Below are 22,127 nucleotides of genomic sequence, written 5' to 3'. Positions count from 1 at the left end.
CAATATCCGTACACAATATCCCTACCATCCGTACAGGTGCATCTGCATTTGACCTCGCTCCCTTTCTCCACTTCTTCCTAACCGTCCCGACTCACTCCCAACCTCCAGAGGAACATCTTGAGAATGAGAATTCCTGAGCACTGAAGAGGATTCATTGTTTTCTGCTGAGCCAGTGTTAAGAACCTCTTGCCCTCCTGTTTTTCACTATTGCTCTTAGATTCTTTTCTCCTCCCTAATTTTGTCTTCCTGATAACATCCAAATTGCAGCAACATTTATCAACTTCTGAACATACAGAAGACATTTCCTTCACAAAAGACCTTGTTTCCTTTTAGAGAGAGTAACCTTCCCATTTCACAGCTAAGCAGTCTCTCTGGTGAGGGGAAACCCATTGGGTTGATTAGCTCTGAAGGCTGGATGGCCCATGCCTGGGAAAAGGAGAAGATCTGCGGGGATTATATTTTCCCCTTAGAAAGGAGTCTGCCTTTGCAGATTGACAACTGATTCTGGAGAGCATCTAAACGTCTCATGGCATGGGACAGTTCCTGGGGGTCCCAGGGCTCTTGTCACCATGCATGCAGGTGACACCTGAACATATATTTGGTCTCTGTTATTCCTGCACATGCACACTCACACACAGACACACGCACGCACGCATTCTCTCTCTCTCTCACAATGCCTGTCTACAATCTCCTAGACCTACCATACATGTGTGATACTTGTATCTATGGCCACTATAGTCATTACTGATATTTGTCCCATTCTGAGCACACTCTTTGGGGCCCAGTACAGAGGCTGTCACAGTCCCTGGAAAGTCTATCCCAGAAGCCAGGTGGGTGGCCCCAGCATTTGTCCTGCCCTCTGACTGATTCAACCCAGGTCCTCCTCCTCCTTCCGCACTGATCCCTGGTAGAGTTCACAAAGTGACTGGTGTCCATGTCTGGTCTGGGCAGTCCATCCCCCTCCTCTGTCCTTCTTTCCCTGACCCTCCTGTGCAAACACTTTCCAAAGAGCCAGGAGCCATCCTTTAAGAAAGTGCTTCCGCCAACCACCCATTCAGCCAACAAATATTTATTGAGCACTTATTTGATGCTAAGTTCTCTTCTGGGTGCTGGAGGTAGAGCAGGGAACAAGACAAGCAAGGACCCTGCTGAGGGAGCTTGTAGTCTAGTGGGACCAAATTCCTCGCTCCTCTTCCCCAACTCACAAAGCTACCTACCCAGCAGCCAAAGCTCCCCATTAGGTCTTAGTACTTTTCAGTTCAGACACTTGAAGATGGCTTAGAGTCAAGAGCACTGGTCTGTGATGCTGCCAGCTTTGGAAGCTCAGCAAGCACAGGGGCCAGATCAGCACCCTCTACTCCCACGCTGGCAGTTTGCAGGTAACTGACGAGGCTGCTGTCTCTCCTTTCCTCTGTGTGAATGCAGCCTAGGATGCTGAGTTGATTTACAGGTTGGGGATGAAATTTGAAGCCAGGCAGCCAAACATGTATTTGGGTTTGCTGGGGACCCAGCAACTATTTGGACCTCTCAGAAAGCTCCTTTGTGTGCAAAATGAGGGTAATAACATATACCTCACAGCATTGGTGGGAAGATGGCATGAGCAATGCATGCTGCAGGTCTGAGCATTTTGCCTGGCTCATAGGAGGGGCTCAGGAAATGATAGGGCTCTTCCTTTAGGAATATTGATGAAATGAGAATGCTAGATTTCTGAGAAGATGGGTAAAAACTGTTTGGATTGAACACTTGGTCCTGTAGTGCAGCCATGAGCATACAAAGCACTTCAGTATTTATCTCATTTGTTCCTGATGTAACATTTTGAGGAAGGCAAGAAACCTATTTTTATCCTGGTTTTATACATGGGAAAACTTGGACTTAAGAAAATTAAATTGCCATAAGTCACATAGCTGGTAAGTGTCAAAACCAGAACTACTGTTCACATTTTCTAGTTCTGTTACAAGTTCTAACCTTACTAGTAGTGTCTAACTATTGTATAGCACTTTAAGAAGTGTTTTACATGTATGATTGCATTTACCCCCACTACAATTGATGCCTTTGAATTGTGGTATTGGCTAAGAATATAGAATATACCAGGGGCTGCCAGGAAAACAAACAAATCTGTCTTGGAAGAAGTACAAACAGAATGCTCCTTAGAAGCAAGGATGGCGAGACTGCATCTCACATACTCTGGACATGTTATCAGGAGAGATCAGTCCCTGAAGAAGGACATCATGCTTGGTAAAGTAGAGGGTCAGTGAAAAAGAAGAAGACCCTCAATGAGATGGACTGACACAGTGGCTGCAACAATGGGCTCAAGCATAGCAACAATTGTGAGGATGGTGCAGGACTAAGCAGTGTTTCATTCTGTTGTACATAGGGTCACTATGAGTTGGAACTGACTTGATGGCACCGCACAAAACAACACGACAATTTATGAGGTAGACAATATCCCTTCTTACAAGACAGAAAACTGAAGTCAGAGAAGTTAGGTGATTTTCCTAAGGTCACACAGCTAGGAGATAATCAGTGCGAAAACTCAACCCCATGACTCTACTACTCTACCATTGAAGAAAAGAAGAGCTATCTTGCCCATGTCACTGGCCCTCTTTCTTATAGCTGCCCCCTACTCAACCAGGCTTTGGTTGACAGATGGCCAATCTCTCTTCCTATGACCCAGATCTAAATGTCTTCAGGATTAGGATATACCAACTAACTAAATACCAAGTTTCTTTGCTTTGGACTAAAATCACATTAATTCAGGCAATATGGGAGCACAGCTATCATGTGCTTATCAAATGATCAGAGTGGCAAATATATGTCTTTGATTTTTTTTTTAGTGGGAAAACCTATCAGTTTAATAAATGCCCTTTGGTAGAAATCATGATAAAGTGACCTTAGGCTGGAGAACCCTGATAGGAAAAGAAAGTGAGTTATTTGTTTATTCTCATGCTGTCTCTCACTGGGAACTATACACATTTTCTTCCTCTTTGTACCCCAGTTCTTTGTAGAGCAAACTAGAATCTAAGGAGTTGGGGGTACTGAGGCGATTTTGGCTCCCAAATATAGATATACAGATAAAGAGATTAGATAAATCTATAGGTTTGAATTTTCTCAACCTTTTTGTTTTAACCTAGCCCTTAGTTGAGAATCAATGTTTCAACAATACATCCATATAGTAGTAACCATTTGGGGTATGTATGTTGCTAACCTTTCCATATAGACTCCATTTTACCATGGGTCAGGGTGAATCAGAGGAGCTGAGGTTGCATCCATCCACTCCCTTTATTCCCTCTGAAGAATCTGGGGTCATCTCAGGAGCTGCTGGCTAGGCACTCTTTCCCAGGAATGCCTTTTGTGAGCCTGTGGCTGGCATGGCTGGGTTTGGATCTATATTGCCTCTCATTATTTAAACAGTCAAACCCTGGGCTGTTGAGTACAAGAGAGAGTAAGATATATTGATCTTTGGGGGAAAAGCCAAGTCCTCACTTAAGGTGGAAACAGAAAAACAACAGAAAACCCTAAGATTATGCATGAAAGTGTTCTTGTTGGATGGGACACTCTGTACTTTCACCAGCTTCAGTCTGAGGGCCAATGTGCCATTCAGAGCCTGTGGAGTGGGGCTTAGACAGCCTGTGCCTCTAAGACCAACTTTATTGCAAATAAAGTCATCTGTTTCTCTTGGTGTTTGCCCAGGCATTTGGGCTGAAATCATTCCCATTCATAGCATAATGATTCATTAGAAACCGAGGAAAATGTTGAAGGGAAGGCAGGCCTCTTTGATCTGATGTTTTGTGCTGCCAGGGCAAGGGAAGGGTCAAATATTTGAACAAATATCAATGATTAAACTGTGGTTGATCTCATCTTTAAAAAGAAAAGGTGGCGGTAAACATAGGGAGGGGAGAGGGAATAATGAGGATGTAAAAGCAGAATTGTTGTTAGTTGCCGTCAAGTAGGCGCCAACTCATGGTGCCCTTCTGTACAATGGAACAAAACTTTGCCCGGTCCTGCACCATCTTCATATTATTGACATGTTTGAGTCCATTGTTGTGTTCACTGTGTATTTCGAGTGCCTTCCAACCCAGGGGGCTCATCTTTTAGTGCTATATCTGATAATATTCTTTTTTTAATTGTATTTTAGGTGAAAGTTTACAGTTCGAATTAGTTTCTCATTCAAAAATTTATACACAAATTGTTTGGTGACATCACTTGCAATCCTCTCAATGTGTCAGCACTCTACCCCTCTTCCTTTATACCCCACATTCCCCGTATCCATTTGCCTAGTCTGTCCCTTTCTGCCTTCTCATCGTTGCTTTTGGGCAGGTGTTGCCCATTTGGTCTCCTATACTTGATTGAACTAAGAAGCACGTTTCTCACAAGTGTAAACTTTTGTTTTATTGGCCTGTCTAACCTTTGGCTGAAGGGTGGACTTAGGAAGTGGCTTCAGTTATGAGTTAGCAGGGTGTCGTGGGGCCATAGTTTCAGAGGTGCCTCCAATCTCTGTCAGACCAGTAAGTCTGGTCTTTTTCTGTGAATTTGAATTTTGTTCTACGTTCTTCTCCTACTCTGTCTGGAACCCTCTATCGTGATCCCTGTCAGAGGGTCAGTCATGGTAGCTGGGCACCATCTATTTCTCTTGGGCTCAGGGTGGTGGAGGCTGTGGTTCATGTGTTCCATTAGTCCTTCGGACTGATATTTTCCTTACATCTTTGGTTTTCTTCATCATCCTTTGCTCTGAACATGATGGGACCAATAGATGTATTTTAGATGGCTGCTCGAAAGCTTTTAAGACCCCAGACACTACTCACCGAAGTAGGATGTAGAACAATTTCTTTATGAACTATGTTATGGCAGTTGGCCTAGATGTCCCCCAAGATATCTGAGAATATTTTGTTGTGATCCGTAAGGTTTTCATTGGCAAATTTTCAGAAGTAGATCACCAGGACTTTTCTTGCTACCCTGTCTTAGTCTGGAAGCTTTGCTGAAATCTGTCCACTATAGGTGACCCTGCTGTTATTTGAAATACCAGTGACATAACTTCCAGTATCACAACAACACGCAAGCCACCACAGTATGACAAACTGACAGATGGGTGGTGAAGAGCAGAGTAAGCAGAGCTTTTCATACTGGAAGAAAGTGGCCACATCGTAGACAGTATGCCAAGGGCCTCCTGTAGTTATTACTGTTTCAGAGCCACCAGGAGGAAAATTAGTCCTATTCTGATTGGATAGGATTAGTGTCTATGAGGCTGATTGGGCTTGAGATGAGAGGGCAACCTACAGCCCTTCCTACTGCATCCAGAGTGGTACAACCGTTGGGATTTGATCTGGGCCTGCTATGGAGGGCCCCTCTGAGAGTGTACTGGACTCCCAGCAGAAGGGATGCACAATAAATGGGGCACCATACCATGATCCTGAGGGAACGAGCCATCTGTAGTAGTTCCCAGCTGGAGGCTGGCTGTAGAGTTGTTCAAACCACAGAAGGGGATAGGTAGGTCTTGGGTAGACCCTAATGTGAGTCAAAGATAGGCTTACACAGCAGGGAATGGAAAAACTACTGAATTCAGCCTGCCACTCCCATCCTAGCCCATAGCACCAGCTTAACCTGTGCAGTTCTGCTCTTTCCCTGTGGGAGACAAGCTTAACAATGGGTATACCCTTTGGTGATCCTTGCAGGGGTGATGCAATGGGCTTGGGTAGAACTGGGTTTTGTGGGTCTAAATAACCAGATACAGGCAGCAGACAGCAGGCTGTAAAGGGTTATCAGTAGGGCAACCACGCAATTTATTGCCTAACCAGGACATTTTTGAGATGCAAAGGGGCACTATTAATTACACCAGGTACAAAAAAGTAGTAAATCAAAACTGCCCTGTGAAAACTGGCATGTAAGTTTAGGGTTAGTTTTCAGGCTGTATCTAATGCTTACTTGAAGCTAATAAAATGTTATTTCCTTGAAGCTGTGACAGTGACTGAATTGCGGACTTAATTTGCTGTCGAATCCCTAGACAGCTAATTTGAGTTCTGAAAATTCCAGCGAGGTGAACCAGGGTCACCTCCTTGAAGGAGAGAGGCTACCAAGTGCAGAGCAGTATGGTGTTCTCAGAAGGTAGCACGCTGCCTAGCATCCTCAGGCCTGACTGTGACCTTGGGAGAGTCATTTAACTGTTCTGAGCCCAAGGTCACACTGGCAATGGCCTACATCACAGGGACTCTTTTTGCTTTGGGATGTTTTATCATGACCTTTTAGGATGTGATTCCCACCCATTCTTTCTGTCAGAACCCCTGGCTCCCAGGGTGGAGTAAGGCCACCTTCCATTGTGCCTGTTCATAACTCAGTGATAGCCTTTGTCACAGGCAGAGCAATTTATTTCTGTATCTGATTCCTAGGCTAGCAGCTGTTTGAGGACAGGGAGATACCCCCATTACTAACAGAGTGTTAGTGGAACGGCAGTGATTGGCGCACCAAGCTCACCCAGCTTTCTTTGCCCCTACAGGTGGATGGCCAAACGGAAGAGAACGACATGAACAAACGAAGGCGGAAAGGCTTCAACAACCTGGATGAGGTTAGTGTACACAGTGTCAGTTTAAAAAAAGACCCATTTTCTCACACCCAGCGGCCACAGGCCTACCTGACCAAGGCAGCATCCCTCGTCCTTCTTTATTTGCTCTCTCACTCACACTGTGTACATGTGCACCCAGCACAGCTTGATGGAAAGACCTTCCCGGGTTCCGGTCCTCACCCCAGCACTTGCTAGCTGTGTCACCTTGAAATAAAACCTCTCTGGGTGTTTCATGTCTGTGAAATGAGAATAATACTAACTTTGTAGGATTTTTAAAGATGAAATTAGATGATGTATACAGCATGCAGAGCATACTGTCTATCACATATGTAAATCAGTATTTAATTACTATTTTTTTTTTAATGGTAGTAGTAACGAGATAACAGAATCCCACTTTTCTCCCAGTCATTGTCTCCCTGTTCCCTTTTGTGTTTTCTGTGCTTTCAGTCTTTCAGTTCAACGTCCCAATGCCCACAAGTGCCACCTTCTGGTGAAAGAAGAAAATTACAGGCTACTTTGTCAAAACTCGTTGCCATCACGTGGATTCCAACTCACAGCTACCCTATAAGACAGAGTAGAACTGCCCCCATAGGGTTTCCGAGGAGCAGCTGGTGGATTCAAACTGCCAGCCTTTTGGTTAGCAGCCAAGCTCTTAACCGCTGTGCCACTTTGTCAAAAAAAAAAAAAAAAAAACACCAAACCCAGTTCCGTCAAGCAGAGCACTAATCACTGTCCTGCTTCTGGAAAATCGATTTGGAGAAAACGAGAGTACCAGTCCCTGCTTCCCCAGGCATCTTTTAAAAGAGACCTGAGATATGCACTTTTCTTAAAAAGGCCATTCTGATTCCACAAAAGGCAAGTGTAACTGTCGCCAGTCAAATCCACTGCGGCTTTAGCGAGCCTACCGTCTTGTGTTAACATTGTGACCTTGGGATAATTTGTATAATACATTGATACTTGATTTATAAACTTAAAGAAGAGTTTTTCTATCTTATATGGTTAAAGGAGTTTTATTTCTATATGATTTTATAACATTGTTCACGTCTCTGACCTGTTTGATGTAGGTCAGGGGTGGGATACTCCATCTCACAGCAGTGAACTTCACACAGAGCCAGGAGGCCCACTTTCGGGGGAGAGGGGGTGCAGCTGCCTCCTACTCACCCTGTTTCTAGGATAGCTAGAGGGAAGCACTGATAAATGAAACCCGAAGTTTAGTTCACCACTTAAAATGTGAACAAACCCATTTTATTCAGGGAGTTCAAATTACGCTTGTCCGAATGTTTTCTAAAGCTTCTTGGGATGATCCCTCAAGAGCCCTTTCTCCAACTTCTCTGAACTCCGGCTGTGATGTGAGGAAGAAGCCGGTCAATAGGGAGGTGACTTCAAGGAGGAAGCAGAGGCCGACTAGGGTCTGGAGGAACGTTGTATGTCCCAGGTTGCAAGGTGTCAGCATTGTGCCTTAGTGCCTGTGATTTGCTCCTGTCTCTTCCCAAGACTAAGGAGACAAGATGACTAAGTGCAGTGTGGGGATCCTAAATCGAACCCTGGAGCAGAAAAAAGACATTAGTGGAACAACTTGTGAAATCTGAATAAACTCTATAGTTTAGTTAATGGTACCGTACCAGTGTTCATTTCTTAGTTTTGATAAAGGTACCGTGATTATTCCAGATACCAACATTATGAGCAGCTGGGTGAAGGGTATACAGGAACCACCTGTACTATCTTCGCAACGTTTTTATAAATCTAAAATTATGTCAAAATAACAGTTTTAAAAAGATAGCAAAGACAGAAGAGTCCAGGTCGAAGTTGGGGTGGGGTGCAGGTGAGGGAGGAGAAGGAATCCCAGAGCCTGTGCCTCACCTAATTTCTGATTGACAGCCCCCGACACTGCCTTCATCCCACCCACTCTTAACCTCGTGGCAGCCATGTGATGTATTCTGAAAGCTATTTTACTCATCACTTCACTTCATTATCACTTTTTAGTTTTTTCAATAACCTTGTGAAGTGCATTACTGCTCTAATTTTACAGATAAGGAAACTTCAGAGAAGTACAAGTGTCAGCATCCAAACCCTGTCTGGCTCCCATGCAGGGGTGTACCCACCCAGAAAGATGCCTCTCTCTTTTGTGATCATTGTCTCTATTGGGGAGCACCTGCTGCTTCTGCTTCCCTTCCTCAGATCATGAAGGAAGTCCTTCTTCAGGAAAGTAGTCCTGTGTCCTGAGTCCCCAGGCTTCCTCTCTGTTATCCGTGTTCCACCATCCAACAACAATACATTGTTTTGACATTTGCAGCCTTCAGACTTCTCCAGCCGAAGCATGGGCTCTAATCAAGAGTGTGGCAGCTTTAAAGAAGGTGGTAATCAGAACAAAGTCAAGTCCATTGCAAATCAGCTCCTGGCTAAGTTTGAGGAGAGCACTATGAACCCTTCACTCCAGAAGCAGGTGAGTCATGTCGGATGCTCAGTAGACCTACCTTCCTGGTGACTAGACCTTCTGGGAAGCCAGCAGAAATGTTCAGGCTAGCAGTGAACTCCAGCTTAAAGAGAAACTCCAGCTATTTCTAATCTCAGTCTACTTCTAGATCAGCTCTGCTGTTCTAGCATGAGAGTAGCCATAAACAATACATAAGCAACTGAGCGTGGCTGTATTCCAATAAAACTTTATTTACAAAAACAGGCTGCAGACCAGATTTGGCCCTTGGGCCATAGTTTGCCAACGCCTGTCTATAGATTAGAAGAGAAATCCATTCCCTAATTTGGTTTTGGTTTGCATCTATGACTTGGTTTGCAGTCAGCATTCAGATGGTACAGCCTGGGGGAGATTTTCAGATGCTGGCTATCTGGAGAGTACCATCTAAGCCCATAGCGAAAAAACCCATCCAAACCAGGGAAAATTAAGTCACCATCCTAGTTCCATATGGGCTACAGGAATTGGACAACCTCCCAAGTGTTCCCAGGCACCTCCATCTCCCCCTGTATCCTTGAGTTAGTCCAGAGGGCTGCTGTGTCTGGTGGCGGTAAGCCTAGTTTAAAGGAGGCCGAATGCAATGGGTCAGGCTCCAGACTGAGCCAGATTTCTCGCTGGCTCTGACTTGGAAGTCTGTGCCACGTGGTCAGTTTGCTCCCCAAAATTTCATCTGGAATGCTGATGTCATTTACAAAAGCTTGTGAAAAGAGGTTCTATTTTTCTTTGGCGGATACCCAGTCATTTGACAGAATTAGGCTCCTCAGGAGGAGGAGCAGAGTCTTGCTGAGTGAGGTTTAGAGGCGTTTGTGAATGTCTTCTTGATCTTGCTGTGGACCATGTCCCTGCTTGAACTATGTGACCTCCCCAGGATTCCAAGCTATTATATTATAAGGGGGCCATTTCCCTGAGATGTGTAATTCTCTGTGATATTTCTCCATTGCCCCTTCTGGAGGTTTAGCCCCAGTTAGTCCCCAGGTATTGATGTAGGCTCTATACCATCAGAAGTTCTGCAGCATCCCTGCCCTCAGTGGACAGGAAGCTTCCCCATTTCCAAGAGGACTTCCTGGCTTGCCACCCTGGCTAGCATGGGCTCTGGCAGTGCCAGCCCTGTGCCTGCGTCTGAGCCAAAAGCAAGGCTCCCTGACATTCACACATTATCCATGAGGAGAGGACTCCAGGTCTGGGTGTCCACATGGACAGAGAGCCAGGAGCTCAAGTTTCCCAGCTGGGCCCAGCTTGCAGGAGCTCAGCCCAGTGCCCGCTCTGGACTTGCAGACTCTGTTTCCCTGCTTCTCTCTCTCTCCTCCCTCCAAGTGTCTCTCAATCTGACTCACCTTTTCCTTCATGTTTCCTGTGGCTGCTTTCTCGGACTCCTCTCTCCTCCCAGGAAGGCCGTGTCTCAGGGATAGGTAAGCCCGTCCTGTGCTCTTCCTCTGCCTCTCCTGTTAACCCTCGCTGCCCCAAGCCGAAGGACCCCACACCCAGCCCATCACCTCCTCTGAAGAGGCAGGTAGGGCTTCTTCCTGTGGATGCTGTTTTGGTGAAGCCAGAGGGGACTTTGTCCCAGAGGGGTGGGGCTCACTGGCTCTCCCCACACTCCCAAAAGGGCTGATTATAGATTCTCTGGTCAAGCGACACAACTTGAGGTCCTCCCTCTGATAGGTAAGAATAACCACGTATGCTATCGATCCCTCGGCAGTCAGAGGCACTGATTGGGCAACTACCATGTTTTTGGTGCTATATTTTCTTGGGGAAAAACAAACCATACCACGTGGGACATTTTGTGTGATGTCCATTATGACACTTAGCTTTATCTGAAGACTATTTGAATAGGCTGATTTATAAACTTTGATGAAAAAATGACAGTGATGATGGAACAGGCTCAGGTGGCCAATTGGCTGCACCCCATTGAAGGGGCAAAGCTGGGATGTGATGGAGCCCTCTCCCTGGTGCCAGAGGACACCCGCGTAGATGGGCAGGGAGGCAGCCAGGAGCTATAGACTCTGATTTTGTCCAGCCAGCATTTCTGGGTTTGGAATTTGAACAGCATCACTATTACTGACCTCTGTATTCAAAGATGTCTGGTCAGCATTAGGAATTTTGTATTGCCTCCAACTGGTGGAAGTTGAGTGGTAGTGTAAATACAGTGCAGGAATTCTTATGACTATGTGCATAAGAATCACCTGGGAAGCTTTTTTAAAAATACCAATATTTGGTGCCTATGCTCATTGTCATCAAGTCAATTTCAACTCGTGGTGACCCCATGTGTTACAGAGTAGAACTGAGCTCCATAGTGTTTTCTTGGCTGTAATCTTTACAGAAGCAGATTGCCAGGCCTTTCTTCTGTGGCCCCTCTGGGTGGGTTCAAAGCACCAAACTTTCCATTACTAGTTAAGCCAACCTTTTTATTATTAGTCAAGTGTTTGTGCCCCTCAGGGACTGTCTGGTGCCTACCCCAGGCCAATGAAATCAGTATCTCAGAGGCTTGGGTCCAGACTTGGGTATTTTTTACAAAGTGCCCTAGATGGTTTCAATGTCCATCCGGGATTGAGAACCACTATTCTTTAGGTTTTGATTCAGTGGGTCTGGGACAAGGCCCAAGAATGTATATTGTTAATAGGGATGGCAGGTGTTCTGATACCAGTGGTCAAAAGTTAACACCTGAGGCTGGTTTGGAATCTCGTTTGAGTTGGCACCTGGTGTGCCCTTTGTCTGTGGTCTTCGTCTGGATTCCTCACTGTAGTTGTCTATGAAAGGGCCGTAGTAGGGAAGGAAGGTTGATTTCCCCTCTTTCCCAGCTCCCATCAGTGGCTGTGCCTGGGCATGTGCGCAGAGAGCTAAAGCAAGTGTCTGCTGGTGGCGAGTCCTCAAGCAGACTTTGGAGAGCCAGGGCCAAGTCAGACCTGCAGCTGGGTGGGCCTGAAAGTCCTGCTGCCTGGCCTACTACCTGCCAGGGAGCGCTGGCCCTCTCCGGGGTGCTGCGGCGCCTGCAAGAAGTGGAGGAGAAGATTGTCCAGGTGAAGGATTCTCTCTTTGCCCTTCCTCTGTCTGGGTCTGGGGTGACTTCCTTTCCTCCCTCTCCCTCCTCTGCCCATGGTGGGTTCCTCCTCTTACTGTTCATTTCCTGTCTCCCATCTTGCTGTGTGGGGTGCGTGAAACAAGCTCCCTGACCGCTTCCCTCCCTCACCTCTCTCTTGGAGCTAACCATCATGGTCTCTTGCTCTCTTTTCTTTCTCCTTTCTCACTTTGACTACAGAAGAGGGCTCAGAACTTGGCCAACAGCGAATTTCACCAAAAGAACATTAAGGAGAAGGCAGCTCACCTTGCCTCCATGTTTGGACACGGGGACTTTCCACAGGTAAACATGGGCTTTCAGAGCCCCCAGGAGCCCAGATGTTGGACATCCAGCCAGGTGACCATGAAAGTCTCAGGAGCTTGATTTACCCCCTGAGGAGCTATTTGTTTCTCAAGCCATTAAAGAATCTGAGCTGGCATCTAAAAAAGACCCAATGAGAAGATTCAAAACAAAGACAAAGGGGAAACCAAGGCAGAAAAGATCAGGTCAAAGGAATAAGCAGCCATACAGAAACATATGCTGCTGGAACCCAAACAGTTTCTAAGTAGGCTCTCAGCTTCCTAAGGGTCAGTGCAAAGAGGAAAGGCTGTTCAGTTACCAGAATCACAGTGCCTATAAGGTGAAAGCAAACCAGTTGCTCATGATGTTTTTGGTCACAATGTCTGGAGCAATCTCCCTGTGGCCCTCTTCAGGGAGACACTGAATGCCATGGTCACCCACATGCTGTAACCTGGGCTCTGCTTCCCCAACAGGCAACATCCAGCTAAAATGAGTTGCTTTGCCTTCGAATAGAAAAAACAACCCTCTCCAAGCCAGTTACTTACTGAAAACTTGCTGAAAAGAAGAGGGTGGGCTCTCAAGGAGATAAGAGTTTATACTGAGACCCCGCATGTGCATGTGTAAGGAGCTCCCTTGCCTGCGGCGGGCCTTGTCTCTAGAACAGATCTCCTCTGCCCTTCCACTCAGTCTCCTCCAGACCTGTGTTCTCATTGACATGGAAGGGTGCTTTACACTGAGTTCACTGCTGGAGTTCCACGTGGCTACCGGAGGCTTGCCGAGTTGTCTGTGGCTGCTTCTGCTCTGGCTATCTGCCTCCAAAGTAGCCCGGATTCTCCTTTCCTAAGCTTTGCAGCTGCTGCTGCATACCAAGCTCCAGAGTGAGGGTTTCAGTAATCAGCGCTGGTGTCTGGAGCAGACATAGGCGGAACCAGAATGGATCTGCTCAGCTATTTTGGTGTATCAAAGAAGCTGGGATAGTTGTACAAGAATACAGTGTAACCAGGAGCCAGACAGTCCTGCATGGTCCAAAGACAGCCTTCTGTTTTGTCCCAATCCATGAGTCTGGATGTCTTTCCTCCCCCCGTCTGCCCCACCCCAGCCGAGGGTGTGGGCATGTGGCTGTATCATCAAGGCGTGTATCACTGTGCATTTCACCTGGGATAATAGTAATTTCTTCTATTTCTGTTCTGCACAGAATAAACTCTCTAAAGGCCTGTCTCATCCTCATCCTCCGTCTTCTCCTCCCTCTTGCCTTCCATCTCCTGATCCAGCTGCTACTTCCTCTCCATCAACTATTGACTCTGCTTCTCCAGCCAGAAAGGTAGTCATTCTAACTAATTTGCTCCCCAACTTTCTGCACGTCCTGAGATGTTCTCAGGCTCTGCTCAACCTGCACAGACAAACGTCTGGAGCCTGGCTTGGCAGGGCGAAAGTCTGTAAGATATTTTGCAACAGTCCTGGATGCGGTTTTGTATTTGCGTTAGATCAAGCAACATAGCTGAAGAGGGAGCATACAGAAGCTTGCCAAACAGTGCTCATTCATTCGGCAAGCATTAATTGGGTTCCCACCATATGCCAGGAGCTGCAGAAACAACAAGGAGGGTGGGGCAGCACCTCTACTCACAGTTTAGATGGGAAATGGCACCTTAATGTAGATATAAGCAATGTTTTTACATGAAGTGGCTGATATTTGATGGATTTTGACCTAACAAAATGACGGTTTCACATGGTAAACCTAAGGCAACACTGTGCATTGATATTTGTTAGAGGTATAAAGGGAAAAATTATAGGAACACAGAGGAGAAGCCTGAAAAGGATTCACAGAGGCAGCAATATGGGAGCCAAGAGTTGAAGGTTGTACTGGAGGATTTTGCTAGAGAAAGCCTAAGGAAGAGGGTTGCAAGAGGGGGTTGGCATATGCAAAGGAAGGCAGACAGGGCTTGCATGAATTGAATTTGAGGATAAAAATATTTGAGGGTATGGAGAATGAGAGTGAAAGTGAACTCACTCTGCATGCTAAGGAATTTCATTTTATCCTCTGGGTTATAGGGAGCCACCAAAGGATCCACTCCATGTTCTAGAAGGATGACTCAGGTAGCAGTGCAGAGGTTGGCTTGGAAGGGGACAGGAGATGGGGCCCTAACTGTGGTTAAGTAGATAATGAAATGTACCATGAGCAATTGTCAAGCACCGAGCAGCCCCACAGAATCCTGGGGCACTTTTTATTTTTTCCACTTGTCTCCCGATTACCTAATATGTCGAGAATAGTATCAGTCTGGGGACAGCCTCTGGAGAAGCTTGATCTCTGGAATGGGTGAGCCTAAGAGTGAATAAGAAACTGACTTCTTTAGCTGTTGTTCATGGAAATAGGTTTGGCGTCTCTTCCCTGCTCAGACCACAATTTTCGGAACACGCCCAGTTTGTCTAGTTCCCACTTAGGCTCGATGTGCAATGGTAAATCTCACCACATGTGAGTCACTGCGGGATTTGCTTCATGCCGTTAGGCTGATGCATGAACCCGCTTCCTGCTGTTACATTAGTGGAAAATTAGGAGCTGCCTCTTGCTGTGTAGCTGGGGGTCCCATCCCCACTGACCCTCACCTCTGTGGGGAGAAATGTGCAGGTAGAATACCTAAGGAAGGAGCAAGGAATCTTATCAGCCCTACCCCTTCCAAGGTCCCCCAGTGTGGCTGAGAGCATCCTTGGAAGGACACAGGAAGTGACGTGGAGAAACACAAACACTTCCAGTCTTCGCCTCTACTGAAAATAGCCATGGTCGAGATACCCAGCACCTTGTTCCAGCTCAGCCATTGACCAGCCATTTGACCTTAAGTCTCCTGACCTTTCTGGGCCTCCATTTTCTCATCAGTATGATGGAGAGAGTAGTTCCTGCCTCATACTGTAGTGAGCTGTTGGGATGGAGACAGGCATTTTTGTCATCACCGTCACCAAGGCTTCAGGCTAGTCTGTTTGCCCAGCTAGGGAGAGGAGCCTTACCCAGGGGCACTTCTTGCTGTGGAAAAAGGCCATTGGCACACTTGACAATTGTGAAAAGACATTGATGAAAGAGTTGAGGGCACCTGGCCACAGGCCAGGCAGTAGCTCGTGCTCCGGGGCTGGTCCACTGGTCCCACACCTTGCTTCTCTCTGGCCCAGTCCCTCTCTGGCTGGCTGGGCCCTTTGGGTGGAGCAGTAAAGGCTCCCTGTCCCCCCTGCTTTTCTTCCATGCCCACCTTCAGGAAGACCTGGCTTGGTCACTTCTCTCTCAGAGTTGAGGGCAAAGATGGAGCGAAAAAAGCCCCATCTTTTTAAAAACTTCCCAAGATTCCTAACTTGGTTTCTGGAAAGTGTTATTTCCTCTATAAATCTCAGGCACAGGCAATGGCAATAGTCAGCCAGCCCAGGGTATGTGAAGCCTGCTGGGCTTGGCAAAGACACTTGTCAGTGAGCATCTTGCCCTGAAACCGTGGGTACTTCTCCACTGGGCTTTTCAAGCAGCATTGAGCCATTGTCACTCACTAAACCAGTGAGTGAACATTCATTCATTCAACAAAGATTTATTGAATGTTCTAGGCTCTGGGGATATCCATCAATGAACGAAAGTTAAATCCCTGCTCTGGTGGAACCTACATTCTAGTAAAAAAATAAAACAATCGGTTGCCATAGAGTTGACTCTAACTCATGACAACCCATGGGTGTCAGAGTAGAACTGTGCTCCTTAAGGTTTTCATTGGCTTATTTTTTTGGAAGTATATTGCCAGGCCTTTCTTCAGAGACACCTCTGGGTAGATACAAACTCACCAACCTTTTGGTTAGTAGCTGAGCATGTTAACCATTTGCACCACCCAGGAGCTCCTTGTATTCTAGTAGGAAAAGACAAACAACCAATAATAAATATGATAAATAGTAACTTATATTTTAGAAGTTAATAGAAGATAATACTTGTTATGGCAATTAACAGAACAGTTGGTGGGAATCTGGAGCTTAGGGGGAGGGTGGTGATTTTAAATGGGGTGGCAGGGTAGGCCTTCCTGAGTAAGAGTTGAGCTGGAGCAGAGCCACAGACAAGGAAACCAAGCTCTGTGCAGAGACTAGAGCCCAGGGTTCCTGACTCCCACTCCATTGTTCTTTCCCTGTACAACGAAGAGCATTTGTGCACTTGGGCCAACCCAGAGGCTTGTGTCCACATAAGCCCCACACCCAGGGGCAGGGAGGGTCTCGAATGGGGCAGGTTTGGAATGGCAGACCCCAGGTCCTCTGGCCCCACCTCTGCAGCTTTGTTGCTTGTCTCTCCCAGGTTGTAATAGAACAATCGCTCCCTGCTTATTCTTGTCCTAACCCCCAAGCCAGCCTTGGCCATCCAATGATGATGTAATTGAGCTATTTTAACAGCCTGCTACTTATTAATTAAGGCTGATGTGCTTTTCCCAGTAAGGCTGGGAACCATCAGGGAGCTATTAGAAGAGGTCACCCTGGGACACTGGACAAGCCATTTAGTTTCCTGGGCCTTAGTTTCCTCTTTTATAAAAAGCACCTAAGTTGGACTTTGAGCTCACAGACCCCTCCAGATCTGACTGTGAGTCAATTTTAGGCATTGGAGATGAGTTTCTCATTTCAAATAGTCTTAAAAAGCCTCCCCACCCACCACCACCATCATGGAGCTTCTCTATTGATTCAACACTGGGCTTTGCACATTCCGAATCTGGCAGAATGACAGCCTCCTGGAAGGAGAGAACTGGCAGCTCTTAAAGTAGGTGATGACTTGGTAGCAATTTAATTCAGTCTTGGTAGTACACAGGGAACCTCTCCCTTGGAGAAAGCCTGGGGTTTTAGTGCTTCTTCCCAAAAGATCTATGGACTTCTCTTACTACCCAGTGACCCAAATTTGCCTAACACAGGGGACCAGAGGAAGAAAACTGAATGCTCAGGCAATGTGTCTCTGATCCTACCCTAGAGCCCTAGACCCCAATCCTGAGGATCCAGAGGTAAACACCTCCCCCTGGGAACAGACCTGGCCAAACTTATCATGAGGAACACGATTACTCTCAGGGACACCAACATGAGTCACCAACTCTAAGAGATGAAGCTGGGGCTCTGCCTTTAGACTATACTTGCCTGTCCTTTAAGGGAAGGGCAGATTGACATTTTACCTCTGAATTGTCCTGTTGAGCTTTTGAGCTGAGCAGTAACAGGGAGTCTTAATGCCCTGACATTTAGGTCCCACAGTTGGTCATTCAAGGCTTTGGGAGCCTTATCTAGTCTTATGCTCCCAACTGCCCCACTTGACTCATCCATCCCATCAAACCAGCCCTCCTGTAGTGGTATCAGCCTTCTATTAACCGTTAATTATTTTCTTTCTTCAAGAAGGGAGGTTGCCAGTGATTTGGCCTATAGTATTTATGGCTGCTAGCCATTTGCCAAAGGTGGTGATCTCTTGCAAGAACAAGATGACAGCTGAGTGTTTGCACAGCTGAGCAACAGAGTGACTGCCTCACTTGGCTGGCAAATGTAGTTCAGTCTTCTCAGATCAGAACAATGTGCACTCCAAAAGGAGCCTTCTCTATCCTTGAGGTTGTTTGTTTTAAAACGGGATTTGCAGGGTTTACTCTAGAGATTTGCATATTAGAAGGAAACACTGCAGGAGTCTTGGCTGGGAAATCTGCTTGTTTCTCAGGTACAAAGAGCCTATGGGATAGATCTCAAGACTGCCACCCACCTGATTATCCTCCCCTCTGTCCTGGGGATAGAGCTAGACAGGCCCTTTAGGAGATTTCTGTGTCCATTCCAGTTTGGGATATTTAAATTGCAGAGTGCTGGAGTGTCTCAGGGAGGTGGGGTCCTATTAGGGAGAAAGATAAAAGGTTGGAGTCAGACGAGTTCAGAGCCCCAGTTATCACTGGGTGCCCTTGGATGAGTTACTGGACCTCTCAGAGTCTTAGTTTCCTAACCTAAAAAATTGAGATGAAAATGGCTCCTCCTGAGGGTGTTGAGAATAATGCAATAAACAACATACGCAAATTCCTGATATAGCCAATAAATGTTCTTCTGTCCCACTGAAGGAGAATTCCAGAAAAAAAAGCTCATTGGCCTAAAATACCTGTTGATTGTGTGGCAGTGGGTGGGTCCTGTCTTTCTAAAGGTAAAGAAGCCACCTTCAGGTTTTCATTCCTGTCCCAGCCACTTAAGAACAGTGCAAACTCAGATGAGTTAGGGCCTCCCAGAGCCTCAGCTACCTGTGGTGAAGGTGGATTATAAGACCCACCTCACAGGGCTCTGAGGGTTAAATTAAGATGATCACCACACAGTGCCATGTCAGCAGACACGGGCTCACAATGGGAAGTCACAACTGTAAAGGCCTGCATCTCAGATCTGAGAGTTTAATTTCCGGACCCCTCAAAACAAGATGGTTTCAATGATTTTCCCTCCCCTTCCCCTGCCCTGAGAATATAGCTGAGAGCACAAGTCCAGCAGCCCTGTCCTCTGGAGGTCTTCTCATGCAGGGACTCCTTCATGAGCAAAGTCCTTGCCCAACCAGGTCCAGGAGACATCATCTGGTCTTCAGGTTGGCTGGCGCCCTACCTGTCAAAACCTCCCTTGCACTTCCTCTCCTTCCTGTGGGCCCTCAGTGCCCAGGCTCTAGAAGCTCTGCCCTCACCCCTGTCTGACCCGTGTGGGGTGGCCTGATTCTTACAGCAGGCCAGATGGCCACAGGCCAGATGGCCACAGGCGGCCCAGCTCTGTGAAGCAGTGCAGCCTGGACACCTGGTATTCTTGGCTGAGTTCCAGGCCCAAGGGGTGAAGTTACCATTGTTTGGACACAAATGGGCCCAGGAGCCTGCCTCCTCCTCCATTCAGAGCATCTGCCCTGTGCCAGGAATATAGAGGTGAACACAACAAGGTCCCTGACATCAGGGAGCACAAGCTGGGCGGGGGGAGGGGGCGCGTGGACCAGCTTAGCGTGCTGTCAGAAATGCTCCAACACCCAGGCAGGGACTTTTGAAGTCTTTTGAGCTGAGAGTGACAGGGTTGCCTCAGGAATACTCTCCTGGTGGAAGTCCAGTCATCTACAGCCTCTGGCATCACTCCTATGACAAGAGCGATGTCACCATGTTTAAATCTAGATTGACTCAGGGTGAAAGAGGCAGTGCACTCTTCCTGGGTGGGCCACACTGTTCTTATTCATGCAGAGAGGGAAGCTAACCAGCCAAGGGTTCCCCAGAGTGAAGGTCACAGGTCCAGGCAAGTGGGCCATTTAAGAGAGGGAAAAAAGATGTTCCGAAACATGGAAATGTGAAGTTGTACAAACAGTAGTGGTTCGCACCCATTAACTGTTTGCTTGTGTGACAAGGACCGTGTTAGACACAGTCCAGGTTCTTTTATGGCTCTTTTTTTGCAACACTGTGAGGTTGGTGTTGGTCTTTCCATTTTACAGATGAGAAAACTGAGACTCGCAAAAGGGAATTAGTATATTCAAGGTTAATCAAATACAACGTGAGATGATGGCCACACGAAATGTCCAGCCATTCTAACTTGTTCTCATTAATTAGCTGAAAAATAATTAGAATTTAAAAGAGAAAAAAAGGATAGAGAAGGGGAAATGCCCAAATTCTTCAAAGTTACAAAAATATTGAAAGGTACATCCAAAAAAAACAAACCAAACCCGTTGCCGTTGAGTCGATTCCAACTCACAGCAACCCTATAGGACAGAATAGGACTGCCCCATAGGGTTTCCATTGAGCGGTTGGTGAATTTGAACTGCCAACCTTTTGGTTAGCAGCTGTAGCTCTTAACCGCTTTGCCACCAGGACTCCAAAAGATACATAAAAGATTTCAAAAGCAGTCCCATGGGACTCCATAATTACCAATTCTTTTTTTTTTTAAAAGCTAGTCACTGGAACATGATTATTTTTGGCCCAGTGATCATTTTGCCCAACTTCATTTTGTACAAATTGTTCCCGGTCAAATCTAAGTTCTCCCCAGGAATGCATGTGGCTTGTCATTCACTTATGTGAAGGCTCTGTCTTCACTGAGAACCTTTGGCTCTTGCTCTGAGGTTAACTAACACCAGGATGAGTTCTCTGGAACTCTGTCTTGGGAGATTTCTCTACAAGTTGAACATTTCTATCTTTCTCAGGATCCTGAGAACATGGTAATTCCCCAGTTGGCTAGAGTGATGCTACTCAAAGCACCATCCGTGGCCAGGTACTAGTCTGTGACACAATGAATACAGAAACTGAGAGTAAGCAATAGAAACCTTCAGTGTCAATCTGATACTGCCACACATCCAAGTGTGCGATCATATTTCTAGCAATTCACTTTTGTTGTATCCAGAAGTATCAAGCCATATGGGTTAGAGATTTTGAAAGAGAACATAAAACCTGGTCTTTCATTTGGCAGTTACTCAAAAAGTTAAACACAGGATTACCATGTGACCTCCCAATCCCACTCCTAGGTATATACCCAAAGAGTTGAAATCAGGAGTTCAAATACTTTTACACCTATGTTCATTGCAGCGTTATTTACAATAACCCTAAAGGTAGAAGCAACTCAAATGTCCGTCAACAGATGAAACCCAAAAAACCAAACCCACTGCCATCGAGTCAATCCTGGCTTATCGCGCCCCCATAGGGTTCCCAAGGCTGTAAATCTCTACAGAAGCCGTCTGCCACCTCTTTGCCTGTGGAGCCGCTACTGGTTTCAAACAGCTGACCTTTTGGTTAGCAGGTGATTGCTTTAACCACTGCACCACCAGGGCTTCTTAACAAATGAATGAATAATCAAAAGGTGGTATATCTATTCAGTGGTATATTATTCAGCCGTAAAGATAAATGAAATTCTGAAATATTCTACCACACAGATGAACCTTGAAAACCTCATGCTAAATGAAATAAGCCAGACACGATGGGACAAATATTATATGATTCTGTTTATATGAACTATCTAAAATAGGCAAATGCATAGACCAAAAATAGATTAGTGGGTTAGAAAATTAGCTGGGGATGAGAGGGAGTAGGGAGTTATTACTTAATGGATACAGAGGTTCCGTTTGGGTTGATTAAAAAGTTTTGGAAATAGGTAGTGATGATCGTTGCACAACATTGTGAATATAATTAATGCCACTGAACCGTACATTTAAAAATGGTTAAAATGGCAAATTTTATGTTCAACGTATTTTACCACAGTAAAAAAATAATTAAAAAAAAAAAAAAACCTGGTCATTCACCACAGACAGTTTGAGGAGCCCAGAGCTCACAGAAGTCCCGCTGGTCGCGTCCTTACTCCTGCGGAGCCAGTGAGGTGGTCCTGCTGTCAGGAAATAGAGAGGAGATATCCCCTGATCCCCAGGGCAACATAGGCCTTCACACTGATCTTTGGGGTGGGCTTCAAAGACCCCATTATCCCTTGAGACAAGTTCTCCATTACCTGGTTTTCTTGTGACCTCTCAAAGAAGTCCCAGTCTACTTTCTGGTATTGTCCAATGGTGATTCTGGGGTGGTTTCCATCAAGTTGGGAAGGGCGTGTGGGAGACCCAATGCTGATTTTCTTAATGGTGCATTAATTTCATTTTTCTTAATGAAGTCATTGTCTCAGAATGGGAATGAGGTTGCAATGGGAGACAGGAGCCCTTTGGCCCATAATGAAAGGGAAGACTAAGTATAGTCTTCATCCTGGCTCCCCCAGCCAGGTGGCCTGGATCATGCCCTGTGCTAGTAGAACAACCGAGGAGGCTGCAACTGTGCAGACATGTTTTG

The 22,127-nt window shown here is 46.2% G+C and overlaps 1 protein-coding gene across 10 annotated transcripts in view; it reads left to right on the top strand.

The window, feature by feature from the left end:
- The window catches only part of MICAL2 (microtubule associated monooxygenase, calponin and LIM domain containing 2), a 250,105-nt gene that overhangs the window by 140,900 nt on the left and 87,078 nt on the right, over window positions 1-22,127 (top strand). For 9 of the 10 annotated variants that reach the window (XM_023550839.2, XM_010592231.3, XM_023550840.2 and 6 more), the window contains exons 16-17: window positions 6,488-6,556; window positions 8,847-8,996. In XM_023550839.2, coding sequence (XP_023406607.2) covers window positions 6,488-6,556; window positions 8,847-8,996 — 219 coding nt within the window. Of the gene's footprint in view, window positions 1-6,487; window positions 6,557-8,846; window positions 8,997-10,407; window positions 10,531-11,818; window positions 12,038-12,276; window positions 12,379-13,570; window positions 13,697-18,514; window positions 18,582-20,113; window positions 20,120-22,127 lie in introns of all 10 variants that reach the window. The other variant, XM_064288425.1, reaches the window with a different exon arrangement.

This window comes from Loxodonta africana, chromosome 7 (assembly GCF_030014295.1).
Source record: "Loxodonta africana isolate mLoxAfr1 chromosome 7, mLoxAfr1.hap2, whole genome shotgun sequence".
NCBI lineage: Eukaryota > Metazoa > Chordata > Mammalia > Proboscidea > Elephantidae > Loxodonta > Loxodonta africana.
Note: the sequence above shows the minus strand (reverse complement) of the source record. Positions and strands in the feature narration are given on the sequence as shown.